The following is a 14313-nucleotide window of genomic DNA, read 5'->3' as shown; positions in this document are numbered from 1 at the left end:
TTGATTAGAATAAAAGTCTCTTCAACCATATACACTCTCTGTATACACTCCTCCTTCAGCACATTACTTGCTTGCAGAACAACTCCGTCCCAGCTGTAACACTGTTTAAGGGATCTCAGAAGGCACTCTGCCAGATCAAGCAACAGCCCTTTACAGGCAGAGACTGCAGGTCCCTTTGGTGTGTAGAAAAAGTCCCAATGTCCAGCTGCATTCCTGTGGCTACTGATCCCAGTACCACCTCTTCAGGCACTGCCAGCCCACCTGGCTGCAGTTGCCCCTTTCACTAGCCCTCCTGGCTACTTCCCACAGTCCTCCCAGACTGCCAAACTCAGCCACCTGGCTGTCTTCTCCCTGTATAACTCCCAGACGTGCTAGCTAGCTCCTGCTGTCCTCACTCTTGCTCCTGTGTCTCTGGACAGGAATCCTCCTAGTGTTTTGAGAGGATCTCTCTAGCACCTGAGCCCCGAGGTCACCCCCCCTAGACAAGGGGGCTACCCTTAAGGGCCTCTGACAGCCTCCTCAGCACTCCATCTCCAGCTTCCACCCAAACTCCACATTGCCCCTGCTGGACTGACTCTGAATATTTAAGAGGGACCTACCACCCTGCCAGACCATTTGCTGGGCATTGGCTGGGACCCTTCTTAACACTCCAGGCAGCTCCTCCTAACCTCCCTCCCACCTCCCTCCCCTTCTTCTGGAAACTTCTCCAAGATTCCAGCAAGTAAGGGGAGGTACCGGAGGTTCTGGCTGATGAGTCTTCCAGCCTTCCTGGATCACTCACTCTGACCCAGATTAAGCACTGATTTGGCTGCCAGCCAAGCCTAAATTTACCTACACTACAAAAAAAACCTATGCACTGTTAACTTCTAGCACACTAGAGGGTGCTACAAATGTGTTAAAGCATAGAAATATGCTGGCATACCCAATACTCTTGCACTCATGATGGAAAAAAATGGTCTGATACTGTGGAAATAATGGGGAGGCCACCAATCTCTATTCATCCTCTTTTCATAATAAAGTCATCAGCTGTTCCTGAATCAATTTGGCCAGACTTTTTATGTTCTGTTTACTTTCATCCCACAACAAAATGTATCATGTAATATGAAAAGTGAGAATTGATAAGTTGTAAATGATCAGGCAGTAAGTGAAATGGTCATCGATCTACTAGTGCTATCCTGCAAACACACCAGCTGTCCATAAATCAGAAAGGTCACTCAGTTTACTTTGATCATTGGGACTTTATTTCCTAAAGCATGTACTCTGTAACTTTTTCTATCTTTGCTGCAGCACCGGAAGATCACAGCTGCGGGGGAAGAGGTCTCTCAGATTTCAACTAACAGAGAAACCACCAGCACAAGGGACAATTCTCACTCAATATAAATATTGTCCCTTGCTAGAAAAAAAGAGAAACAACTAAACTTAATCTTTAAATTTCAATATTTATTAGAATGCATCTTTGTGTACAGTACATAAAAAAAAAAGTTTCAGGGTTTGTTGTGAACGGTATGCATTCATTGTTCATCATTTTATCCAAGCTGGTTTAACTGTTAGAATATAGTAAAACACTATTATTACATTTCTAGTGTAAAGTAGCAGGGTCTGTTATTTTGTAGACCAAGCAGATGTTATGGAAATGGGACATCCTACCATTATGGCTTTTGCCATAAACCTCTTTATGACATTTAGCTGAGTTCTCCAAAAAAGATAAGAATGTATTTTACAGTTTGTTTTAATTGTCAGGTCAAAAAGTTGTACTAATAAGCTAAAACTACAAAGGAACAATAAATGTGTCTGTTATATAGGTGTTCATACCAAGTAGACAGATATCTGCAAAAATCAGTAAACTAAAGAGTGCTGTTCTCCATAGGTGAATCTGGGGGTGTAGGAAGGTTATGGCTGGAGAAAAGAGAGGGTAATGGTATTATGGGGAAGGGTGTGCAGTAGGGATGAGCCGAACACTCCCCTGTTCGGTTTGCACCAGAACATGCGAACAGGAAAAAAGTTTGTTCGAACACCATTAAAGTCTATGGGACACGAACATGAAAAATCAAAAGTGCTAATTTTAAAGGCTTATATGCAAGTTATTGTCATAAAAAGTGTTTGGGGACCTGGGTCCTGCACCAGGGGACATGGATCAATGCAAAAAAAAGTTTTAAAAACGGCCGTTTTTTCAGGAGCAGTGATTTTAATAATGCTTAAAGTCAAACAATAAAAGTGTAATATCCCTTTAAATTTCGTAGCTGGGATGTGTCTATAGTATGCCTGTAAAGGGGCGCATGTTTCCTGTGTTTAGAACAGTCTGACAGCAAAATGACATTTCGAAGGAAAAAAGCCATTTAAAACTACTCGCGGCTATTGCATTGCCGGTCCGACAATACACATAGAAGTTCATTGATAAAAATGGCATGGGAATTCCCCACAGGGGAACCCCGAACCAAAATTTAAAAAAAAAATGACGTGGGGGTCCCCCTAAAAGAGCACACAACCTGGCAGGCCGCAGGAAAAGAGGGGGGGACAAGAGAGCGGCCCCCCCTCCTGAACCCGTACCAGGCCACATGCCCTCAACATTGGGAGGGTGCTTTGGGGTAGCCCCCCAAAACACCTTGTCCCCATGTTGATGAGGACAAGGGCCTCATCCCCACAACCCTGGCCGGTGGTTGTGGGGGTCTGTGGGCGGGGGGCTTATCGGAATCTGGAAGCCCCCTTTAACAAGGGGACCCCCAGATCCTGGCCCCCCTAAAGGGTCTGGTATGGAATTTTTTTAATTTTGGCAGGGATTCCCCTTAATATCCATACCAGACCTGAAGGGCCTGGTATGGAATTTAGGGGGACCCCCACGTCATTTTTTTTTTTAAATTTTGGTTCAGGGTTCCCCTGTGGGGAATTCCCATGCCGTTTTTATCAATTAATTTCTATGTGTATTGTCGGACCGGCAATGCAATAGCCACGAGTAGTTTTAAATGGCTTTTTTCCTTCGAAATGTCATTTTGCTGTCAGACTGTTCTAAACACGGGAAACATGCGCCCATTTACAGGCATACTATGGACACCCCCCAGGTACGAAATTTAAAGGGATATTACACTTTTATTGTTTGACTTTAAGCATTATTAAAATCACTGCTCCTGAAAAAACGGCCGTTTTTAAAACTTTTTTTTGCATTGATCCATGTCCCCTGGTGCAGGACCCAGGTCCCCAAACACTTTTTATGACAAAAACTTGCATATAAGCCTTTAAAATTAGCACTTTTGATTCCTCCCATAGACCTTTAAAGGGTGTTCCGCGGCATTCGAATTTGCCGCGAACACCCCAAATTGTTCGTTGTTGGCGAACTTGCGAACAGCCAATGTTCGAGTCGAAAATGAGTTCAATTCGAACTCGAATCTCATCCCTAGTGTGCAGGTTCTTTCACCAGCACTTTGGGTGTGGTATACTTAAAGTGGTTGTAAAGGCAGACAGTTTATTTAAACCGAATGCATTCTATGCATTTAGATAAAAAGCCTTCTGTGTGCAGCAGCCCCCCTAATACTTACCGGAGCCCCATCTCTGTCCAGCGATGTTGCATGAGTGCCTTGGCCGTCCGGAACTCTCCATCCTGATTGGCTGAGACACAGCAGCAGCGCCATTGGCTCCAGCAGCTGTGATTCAAAGTCAGTTAGCCAATGAGAAGGGAGAGGGAGCAGGGCCTAACCACGGCTCTGTATCTGAATGGACACACAGAGCTACAGCTCTGCTCGGGTACCCCCAATAGCAAGCTGCTTCCTTTGGGTGCACTCAGCAGGAGGGAGGGGCCAGGAGCTTCAACGAGGCACCCGAGAAGTGAAGAATCAGGGCTGCTCTGTGCAAAACCACTGCACAGAGCAGGTAAGTATAACATGTTTGATATTTTCAAAGAAAAAAAAAACAGACTTTAGTATCACTTTAATCCCTGACCATTGGGAAAGGTTGTTAGTTTGATTTATTTATTTATTTATTACAGGTACTTATATAACACCATCAATTTACACTGTGCTTAACATATTGCATATTCACAGTCATACCCTCAAGGAGCTTACAATCTAAGGTCCATAACCCACATTCATACATACACATACTAGGGCCAATTTAGACAGGATCCTAGTTGGGATTCAAACCAATGACCTCAGTGCTGCTAGACAGATGTGCTAACCACCTTGCCACTGTGCTGCCCTCATTCGTTTTCTTGATTAACCTGACCAGCACATGTACCACTACAGCTGAAAAAACAGGTACCCGCTCCCCCCCCCGAAAGGTGCCAAATGTGGCACCGGAGTCGGGGAGGAGGCAGATAAGTGGAGCTTCCACTTTTGGTTGGAACTCCGCCTCAAGTTTAGATAGGTTCCCATAGAAAATTTACATTGTTGATGATTCAGCAGTGGCTCTCTCGGCTCTCCTCACTGGATAGCAGGGCAACAGTGAAAACCTTTGGCTCCTGCCACTGTCAATAACAGCCATTAAGGAGAGAGCAGGGTTGGGGCCAAGTCATGCTCTTTGTGTCAATGGTGGGCATTTAGTATTGTTAGAATTTGGCGTAAACAACATGAAAGCATGGATCCATCCTGTCTTGTATCAACGGTTCAGGCTGGTGGTGGTGGTGTAATGGTGTGGGGGATATTTTCTTGGCACACTTTGGTTCACTTAGTACCAATTGAACATCATTTAAATGCCACGGCCTACCTGAGTATTGTTATTATTATTATTATTATAATACAGGATTTATATAGTGCCAACAGTTTGCGCAGCGCTTTACAACATGAGGGCAGACATTACAGTTACATTACAATTTGGTACAAGAGGAATCAGCGGGCCCTGCTTGTTAGAGCTTACAATCTAAAAAGGAAGGGTCAATTGATACAAAAGGTAACTGCTGTGGGGGGATGAGCGAAGGAAGTAAAACAGTGTTAGTTAGAAGCAGGATAGGCTTCTTTGAAGAGAAGGGTTTTCAGGGACCGCCTAAAGATGGATAGATTGGGGGACAGTCGGGCAGATTAGGGTAAGAAGTTCCAAAGGATAGGAGAAGCTCTGGAGAAATCCTGGAGGCGAGCATGGGAGGAGGTGACAAGGAAGCTAGAGAGTAGGAGGTCTTGGGATGACCGAAGAGACCTGCTTGGTTGGTATTTTGGGACTAGGTTAATGATGTAGCTGGGGGAAGAGTTATGAATGGCTTTGTAAATTATTGCTAGTACTTTGAATTTTATTTGTTGGGTGAGTGGAAGCCAGTGGAGGGATTGGCAGAGAGGGGTGGAGGACACTGAATGGTTGGTAAGGTGGATGAGTCTTGCAGCAGCATTCATTATGGACTGAAGGAGGGATGAGGAGGGAGTTGCAGTAATTGAGGCGAGAGATGACGAGGGAGTGAATTAGAAGCTTGGTAGTGTCATTAGTTAAAAAGGGGTGTATTCCGGAAATGTTGCGGAGATTTAGGCAGCATGATTTGGACAGGGATTGTATGTGGGCCTGAAAGGACAGTTCAGAGTCTAAGGATACCCCTAGCACCCTGGCATGTGGGGGACGGACTGATAGATGTGCCATTGATCTTGACAGAGAAGTCAGGGGAGGGAGCACGTGGGGAAGGAAATATTAAGAGCTCAGTTTTAGATTGATTTAGTTTGAGGAAGTGGTTTGACATCCAGGCTGATATGTCTGTTAGTAGATCAGTGATGTGTGAGGAGATTGATGGGGTGAGCTGAGGGGCAGAGAGATAGATTTGGGTGTCATCAGCATACAAATGGTAGTGAAAGCCATGGGAGGCTATCAGCTGACCCAGGGAGGACGTGTAGATCAAGAATAGTAGAGGTCCAAGGACAGAACCTTGGGGTACCCCAACGGTAAGAGGAGTTGGAGAAGAGGAAGTGGAGTTGGAAGTGACACTGAAGGTGCAATGAGATAGGTAAGATTCGAACCAATGGATAGTGCAGCCATGGAGACCAAGCAAATTGAGTTTTTTGAGGAGGAGGGGGTGGTCAACTGTATCAAAGGCAGCAAAAAGGTCCAAGAGTAAGAGTATGGAATAATGACCGTTGGTTTTGGCTGTTAGTAAGTCGTTTGTGAGTTTTAGGAGGGCAGTTTCTGTGGCGTGCTGTGGGCGAAAATTGTTGCTGACCATGTCCATCCCTTTATGACTACAGTGTACCCATCTTCTGATGGCTACTTCCAGCAGGATAATGCACCATGTCACAAAGCTCAAATCATCTCAAACTGGTTTCTTGAACATGACACTGAGGTCACTGTACTTCAATGGTCTCCACAGTCACCAGATCTCAATCCAATAGAGCACCTTTGGGATGTGGTGGAATGGGAGATTTGCATCATAGATGTGCAGCTGACAAATCTGTAGCAACTGTGTGATGCTATCATGTCAATATGGACCAAAATCTCTGAGAAATGTTTCCAACACCTTGTTGAATCTATGCCACAAAGAATTAAGGCAGTTATGAAGGCAAAAGTGGCCAGTGAGTATATATACACTTGCTCATCCATGTCTTTATGGACCTTGCTTAGTGCACTGGTTCAAATCATTTGGTGGAGGGGGGATTATGGTGGGGGGTTGTTTTTCAGGGGTTGGGCTTGGCCCCTTAGTTCCAGTGAACTGAACTCTTAAGGCATCAGCATACCAAGACATTATGGACAATTTCATGCCCCCAACTTTGTGGGAACAGTTTGGAGATGGCCCCTTCCTGTTCCAACATGACTGCACACCAGTGCACAAAGCAAGGTCCATAAAGACATGAATGAGTGAGTTTGGGGTGGAGGAACTTGACTGGCCTGCACAGAGTCCTGGCCTCAACCCAATAGAACACCTTTGGGATGAATTAGAGGGATGAATTCGAGCAGAGGCTGCGAGCCAGGCCTTCTCATCCACATCAGTGCCTGACCTGACAAATGCACTTTGGAAGAATGATCAAATGTTCCCATAGACACACTCCTAAACCTTGTGGACAGCCTTCCCAGAAGAGTTGAAGCTGTTATAGCTGCAAAGGGTGGGCCAACTTAATATTGAACCCTCCGGACTAAGATTGGAATGCCATTAAAGTTCATGTGCGTGTAAAGGCAGGCGTCCCAATACTTCTGGTAATATAGTGTATATACAGTATACATTGTATATATCCTTTATAATCACCTTAAGCTGTTTCAATATATATTGTGGCTAGTGATATAAGTGAAGTGATATAAGATGGACCATAGGACCACTTAGCAGTTCTTTATAAGCAAAATGTGCAGCAGGCCACTAAACAAGAAGCCTAGAGTTACAAGTAAGATGCATATTTACTGAAGGAGTAGAGCATGTATATAGTATACATTATATGTATATGTATACATATATATATATATACAGGGTAGTCGCCACGCTGTGGACGAGATGCCCTCCCACAGGTAATGTGTGAGGTACCCACGAAGAAATCCATACAAATCTAAAACAGGTATAGAGGCAATCACAGGTCTTGCAGTGGAGATAAATCCAAAGAACAGTGTTTTTTAATGTTGAAGTTTCGATGAAGCTCAGGCCTCTATTGGATATTATATTATATGATAATAAGTACCTTTAACTATCTTCACCCTATAACCCTACTTACTTTTCTTACCCTTATCCACACTTAGGAGCTTTCACTGCAAAATAATTACACAAGCTGAATTGAAACAAAAATGATTTAATGACTTGAAGGAATTCATAGTGTAAGTGAGGATGTCTGTATTTAAAGTTAATCTAGTATTTCTACACACAGTGTAAATGTTAACAACTTCAAATGGTAAAATGATCTGTAAAAGGTTAATAAATGAAGCAAATAGTAGGCTTTCTTTCTCCTCTCTATCTCACATCCCATTTTCTCCCTCCTCCCCTCACCCTTCACGTGTGTGACTGGTTCTGTGGTTTCCTCCCCACTGACAGGCAGCCGCCTCTTAAACCCCCGGCCCTCAGCACTTTCATCCTAATCCTGCTTCTCGCACAGGCTGAGTATGGGGACAAGTCTGCACTCTCAGGCACAGAGATCACTTTATGCAGCAGCTTATTCCAGTTAACATTCTCTTTTTTTTAAAGTCTACAACCACAGAGCAAAAGATCACTTCTGTGAAGCTCTGACTTACTTAGGATAGAGTTTTATATTGTGTGAATCCACCAGCATCCTGGCAGTAAAGAATAACTTATGCCACCTGGAGCATCCCTCTAGAATTCTTCTCTACTTTCATTTAATGACCCTATCCTATTTATGTTGTGCTTGATTCTGGGATTAAATCACCAAGTTATCTTTTAGCTTCCAAGAGGATATTTGCCTCCTGATTTCCAATGGTGGACAGGCAGCATCATTATCCCATGCCGGGTGCGGAGAGGAGGACCATGCTTTTGCTTGGCTGTTTCCTAGCAGTTTTGGGATGCTGTGCTGGACAACAGGTCTTCAATGCCGAGTCCAGACTAGGACCCCAGGATGCAAATGATGGATCTGTCCTTCATAGTCGTACTAGAAGAAGGGGATCCCAGTACACTCTAAATGGGTAAGGTTGATAGACTAATTGTTACTTGACCTTTTACTATATTATATTTTATATGCTATGTTTTATCAATGAGCTTCAAATGCATTGTTTTCTGTATCCATACTGTATTTTTCCAGTTATATCTAGGACAGCTGCCAAAACCACAGATCTCATTTTTTACAGGTTTCATACTGGCTTGTTTATTAAGACAAGGGGCTATATGCAGGGACAGTCATGTGCAGCAACCGATCAGCAGTTTTTTCTCTACTTGGACTTCTCAAAACTGATACAAGTGAAAATCTTATTGCACTTTGTACATTTTTTTGAGCTACATTTTTTTGTGCTCTTTTATTGAATACGCCAAAATAGCTTGTCTGACTGCCATTGCTACAGTACTTTTATTTTACACAATGACACCATTAGATGTTTAATAATACAGTGCAAAAAATAATGATGAAGAGTAACCCAATCAAAAATCAGCTTTTATCAAAGTAGTGTCTAAACTATACAAAGACAATTTTCATTTTGTTGACACACTCTAGTATATATAGTAATTTCTGATAAAATATTACTGGCCGTTTTATTTTTCAGCATAGAATAAAGCTTCTTAGGTATGCTGCTTTTAGAGGTTCAGGTAGCAACAGATGTGGAAATAAGCTCATGCATTGTGGCTTCATGCCTACTACTGGGTTATATAAACACAGATCTGTAAAGTGAACTTGGAAGACAAATGTTTTATTAAAATAAGTATCTCCTCTTTCATTTGGCTTGCAAGCTCTACTCCATCATAACACAGTGTATACATTTTAGAAGATTTTCCAATAATGGCAAAACATACAATATCTCCAGTGACTTTATATACTGTATGCGGCATATAATCCTTTTCTGTATACATTAAGCACTAAGCTCTTGCTTAACTAGCTGACATAAGGAATAGCAAAACAAGGGAATGTTTTGTGATCTGGAAGCCAGACTGTCACGAATGCCTTGTGTGAGCCAAATGTAGTTGGTAACAATACCCGCTCATTCTGGGTAGAATTTAGAGTACTATAGTATCTTGAGCTGAGCCTTCACACATGGGTCAATTACACAAAAGATCATTGCCTTTACTGGGAACATTGTCCAAAGTATATAAAGTCTAGCTATAACATAAACATATGGTATGCATAGCAATACATTCATTCATTTCTTTGCTCACTACAAGACAAAGGGCAAAAAAAACACACATTGGAGGTTGGTATACATTATCAATAGTCACTATTATTACTATGTAAGTTACATTTTTGTTTCTTTTTCTTACTGTTTGTGACCCCATTAAGGAGACTTTCTGTTACTTCTTGACATTGTAACACCCATATAAGAATTTGGGGGGGGGGACAGAAAGGCACAAACAGCAAAAAAAAGTAGGTGATTCTATTTTTAAAAAAAAAAACTGAACGAATATTGCCATCCACACAATTGAGGTGGATAGAGGAAACACTGATTACCGTTGCAGGCTATACCCTGCAGCACTGATTGAACGAAAATTGACCAACAGTCCTGCTCAAGAGGAGTCAATCTCCTCTTATGCTGGAAAGGCCATAGATGGATAAAAATTCAGCCGGTCGCTGCTGAACCAGCCGAAGTAGAACTAAAAGCAAGCCCCTGTTTGTTTTTGTTCATTTTTTTATTATTATTTTTTTAACTCTGTATACCATTAGGGAGATCCTTCACTTGCTGTCCCATAACCAAAACAGTAGGTCAGAGGAATTCTCTCCAAAGTAAAGGAATCCCTGGTTATCACCAGCATCAGCAGAACTAGTGTCCTCGTTGGGAGATTTCCCCTTTACTTCTGTTCTGATGGCAACCCAAAATGTGGTAATTTTTTTTCACTTTCGCTCCCGCCATTCACCAGACAGGTGTTTGAATTCCTCTCTATGCTATTCAAAACCAAAAAAGATTCCAATATTTATTTTTTTAAAATGTGATTTTATTTAAATATTTTTCCTGTTGGAGTGCTTTCCAGTTGCTTCCTGTCTTGAGAGAAAGAAAGGGTAAGTCTTCCAAACATGAACACAGATGGCAATGAAAACCATTCCCCACTCTATCCAAAACTAAATAAAAAGTTTTGGCTGGAGTTTTAAGATTGGGTACAAGCAAACTTCAGTTGGCTCAAAAGAAAAATGGGCAATGCCATCTTCTTTTTTATGGACTAAATTGTAATACATGCATTATAGCACATCATGGAGGTGCTTTCACTGGGGCAGATTGCAATAAGTACCTTTGAACAATTAAAGCCAGCCCCCATCATAGGCCTCCTGGCAGCGCCTTGCTACCGTTGTAAAGATATTTTCCTAAGCATGGCTTACATCCTGTCCAGTAACTAAAGGAATTGTAGAAACTCCCCCTTGTACATCTCTCTCAATTTAAAGTGGAATGATCTTTGAATAAGATGTTATGCAGTGAAATATATTTAATGTTGCCTTTTACAATTTCTGTAAATAATTGTGATATATTTATAGTACTAGGAGAGATTACATAAAGTAACTATTTGAAGTTGATTGATACTCTTAAGTGAGTCACGTGGACTTCTCCTCCTCACCGTGCTGAAAAGCTTTGCTTTTCTTTTTGTTATCTGAACTTTCATCAATTGGCCTTAATGCCCTGGAGCCTTATAACTTTCATTGCTGCATGTGCTATTGAAGATAATGTATACAGTTTGAAAGTGGAGCCAAATTAGCCCTAGTTTCTGTAAAGTAAACTTTTATAGCTGTGTTTAGACATAAGAGTCAGTTATTACATTCATTATCTGAACTTCAGGGTATTTTTTTTTTTTGCATCCTCTAATTATTATTTTAGAACTTTGGGCTATTTCTTTGCCTCAAGTCTTCTAATATGCAAGGGCTATTTGTGTTTTATGAATGAACTTAACTAGGCCATTGCTTATTTTGGAAGTCTTGCAAAATTTCTACTGACTATGTAAACACAGCTCTGGGCAGCAGGAGCAGAAAGAGTACCAAAGGCTTCTCTTGATTTTGTATTTGTAGTTTTAAGACAACAGCTTCGAGTTTGTTGCCTCTAATGATGACCTGAATTTGTGTTTATTTTTAGCAGCAATGGGTACAGTTACCTATTTACAGAAGCAATGAAATGAAAATACATAAGTGTTATTTCTAATTTGTCAGAACCTGCTTTTTATACACTAGCAAACTATCTTTCATTGGATTGTATGTAAGTGACAGATTGTACATGGAAAATGTTGTGTCTCCATGGACATTGAAGTAAGCAAATTCAGGTTACACAGCTTATATCTAGTTTTTTTACCATTTGTGTTTTATTCAGTTTATTTAGTTGAAGTTTACAGTTATATGCAGCACCATTAGAGTAAAAAAAAACCATTAAATGCATTAGTCTTGTCTTAGGATGACAAGGAGTGAAAGCCCATGAAGGGATTTGCAAGCATTGGAGTTGGATTGTGTGGCTGGAAAGTCATACAGCATCTCAGCCTTCTAGTACTGTTGGAAGCCAAGAAACCCAATCGAATGGTATCTGACTTCTTATTATGCATTTGTCGTGGGTATTGGAGGTATACTGGCATCTTCTTAGACAAAGACCCTTGATGACAAAAGCAAGGTAGAATTCTAGAGCAGAGCAGAAACAAAGACCTGAAAAAAAGTTCTGATATCCAGGATTGCATGTACAATAGCAGGTGCACAGAAAGGAGAATACCACACTGTTTTCACTAGGGTGCAGAAATTGGGAGCACCTGGTCTTAGCCAGGGCTACTAGAGGAGCAGGTGTACACAGTATGAGACCCACAGAATTTCTTTGCCCTTGCAAGATGGCAGACAAACTGTAATAGACAGAGCATCGAGTACACAGCAGACAGACAGAAACAAATGTAGTGGTAACCAAGAGCAACAGGATACACAGACGTCAGAGCCAATACTGACAGATAAAAATAGAAGCTTAAGCCATTGCATCAATATATAGAAAACAAGCTCCAAGGCCAAATGCTGGAACAGGCAAAAGTTGAAGTGCTAGAGGCAGATACACCAGCACTTGCTGGTGAAGGTAGAGTCCTTAAGGAGACCCTATCTCACCATCACATAGACAATTGCAGGTAAAAGCACAGTTTTTCCTTTCCATAGATTATGTTACCATGCAGTATGCCCTTGAACGTACAAGATATTTGAGTGGTAAATTCCTTAGCACATTTCCCTCCCTCATTGAACATCATTGCCCTCTCCTCTTCTGGGTGTGTCCAATTACTCTCAGTGCTGGTCTGGGTAATCCACCCCTCTCTTACCTCCCTGCCTAACCAAGCAGCTAGGGGAGAATTTTAACGCAAGTCTATAGAATGTCACTTGAGTGACAGCTCTGAGTCTGCTGGGTCTGCTGCATTCACTTTCAAGATGGCAGCTCCCAGCAGCAGTCTCAGAACTTTTGGATGTCTACACTATGAAAACTCTTACAGCTAAACAATGTGCATACACATGTTGAATGCATATACAGTCTTAAAGGGATATTTTTGTTGGCTTCAGATAAACTTTAAGCCACACAGTTTTATATTTATCTTAGAGATTCTGTGAGGTCACTGTTCTTGAGTTCCTTGGTCTGCACACCTGCAAAAAACATTATGAGGAGGTCCCCCTTATTTTTTAGTTAGCATGGAGACTACAATAGGTCAAGCTAGTGGGCACAAACACACAAATCTTCAAGATGAACAGTAACAGATTTAGATAGTATGGCAGATGACTTTCATTGTTGGAGTATCCTAGATGTATAAAAAAAAACAAGAGAAACCAGGTTGTACATAAAACTAAAAGCTCTTGCAGACTTTGATGGACTGGCTCATTGCAAACATAGGATCTCCAGGTAAAAAATATTGTTTTGTTTATTTTTTTAACAGTATGATGGAGATAGACAGAGGAAACATTTGGATATAGAAGTGCATTCTGCTACAAAATCGTTGTAGAAATTAAATTTTCATTCTTTTACTTGCTAGTGGCTTCAGATCATGAAAAGATGCAAGGCTTTGTGTTAATTGATCTGTAGTATGCAAACTAAAGTTCTCCTGTCTTACAGTTCTTAGGACCACTCCCATAACAGTTCATGCTGCTGCTTTTGTGTATGAGGATCTTCTTTAGCAAGAGTAGAATATCATTTTAAGACATAGCATAGTATTGCATTAGAACTACACTACCTTATTTTCATTTATTCAGCATATTGATGAGTGTCTCTGATTTGGAGGGATCGTCCCTCTTTTAGAATCAAAACCCTCTATCATTCTTTCCTTCTGTCTTTTCTGACCATTACAATTAAACATAATGTTTAACTATCAAAAATGTTATACTACACTAAACCTATTATGTCCATGAATGTTCTCATTTATTTAGGTCTTAGTATAGCTAGTACCAGTTAGTCACATTAAATGGGACTTGTTCTAAAAATGTTGACGATGTTTGGTAGGAACTGGAGAAGTGGCTTGAAGAAGCTATGAAACATTACAGAAAAGGTCCATTTAAATTTGACTAACTATTACTAGCTAACTCTTTATCTATCCTCAGTCTAAACTATTAAATTAGTTATTTCAAAAACTAAGCATAAAAGAAATAAAGTGATAAAAAAGCACTTATGGGTTTAATCATTTTTTGTTCTATAATTGTTGGTGTTAAGACTAACTGGGAGTGTGTCAGGGCTGTATCATTGGCCTACATATTTTGTGCCAAAAGGTGTAATCTCAGAAAGTCGGGAGATAAGATTAAGCAAAAGCAGCGCCTTATTCTATGAACACTGTTACATGCACCTTCTGCCAATTTTGCCTCCTTGCCATTTCAAAAATGATTC

At 41.2% G+C, this 14313-nt stretch overlaps 1 protein-coding gene across 1 annotated transcript in view; it reads left to right on the top strand.

Annotated features, from left to right (window-relative positions):
• The first annotated feature begins 7923 nt into the window (after positions 1-7923).
• The window catches only part of FBN2 (fibrillin 2), a 320766-nt gene continuing 314376 nt past the window's right edge, over positions 7924-14313 (top strand). The window contains exon 1 of the mRNA XM_073625060.1: positions 7924-8505. Within this exon, the coding sequence (XP_073481161.1) occupies positions 8300-8505 (206 nt within the window). The 5' untranslated portion in view covers positions 7924-8299. The remainder of the gene's footprint in view (positions 8506-14313) is intronic.

The sequence above is a fragment of the Aquarana catesbeiana genome, linkage group LG01 (assembly GCF_042186555.1).
Source record: "Aquarana catesbeiana isolate 2022-GZ linkage group LG01, ASM4218655v1, whole genome shotgun sequence".
Classification (NCBI taxonomy): Eukaryota; Metazoa; Chordata; class Amphibia; order Anura; family Ranidae; genus Aquarana; species Aquarana catesbeiana.
The sequence above is the reverse complement of the archived record's forward strand: the minus strand, read 5'-3'. Positions and strand labels throughout refer to the sequence as shown.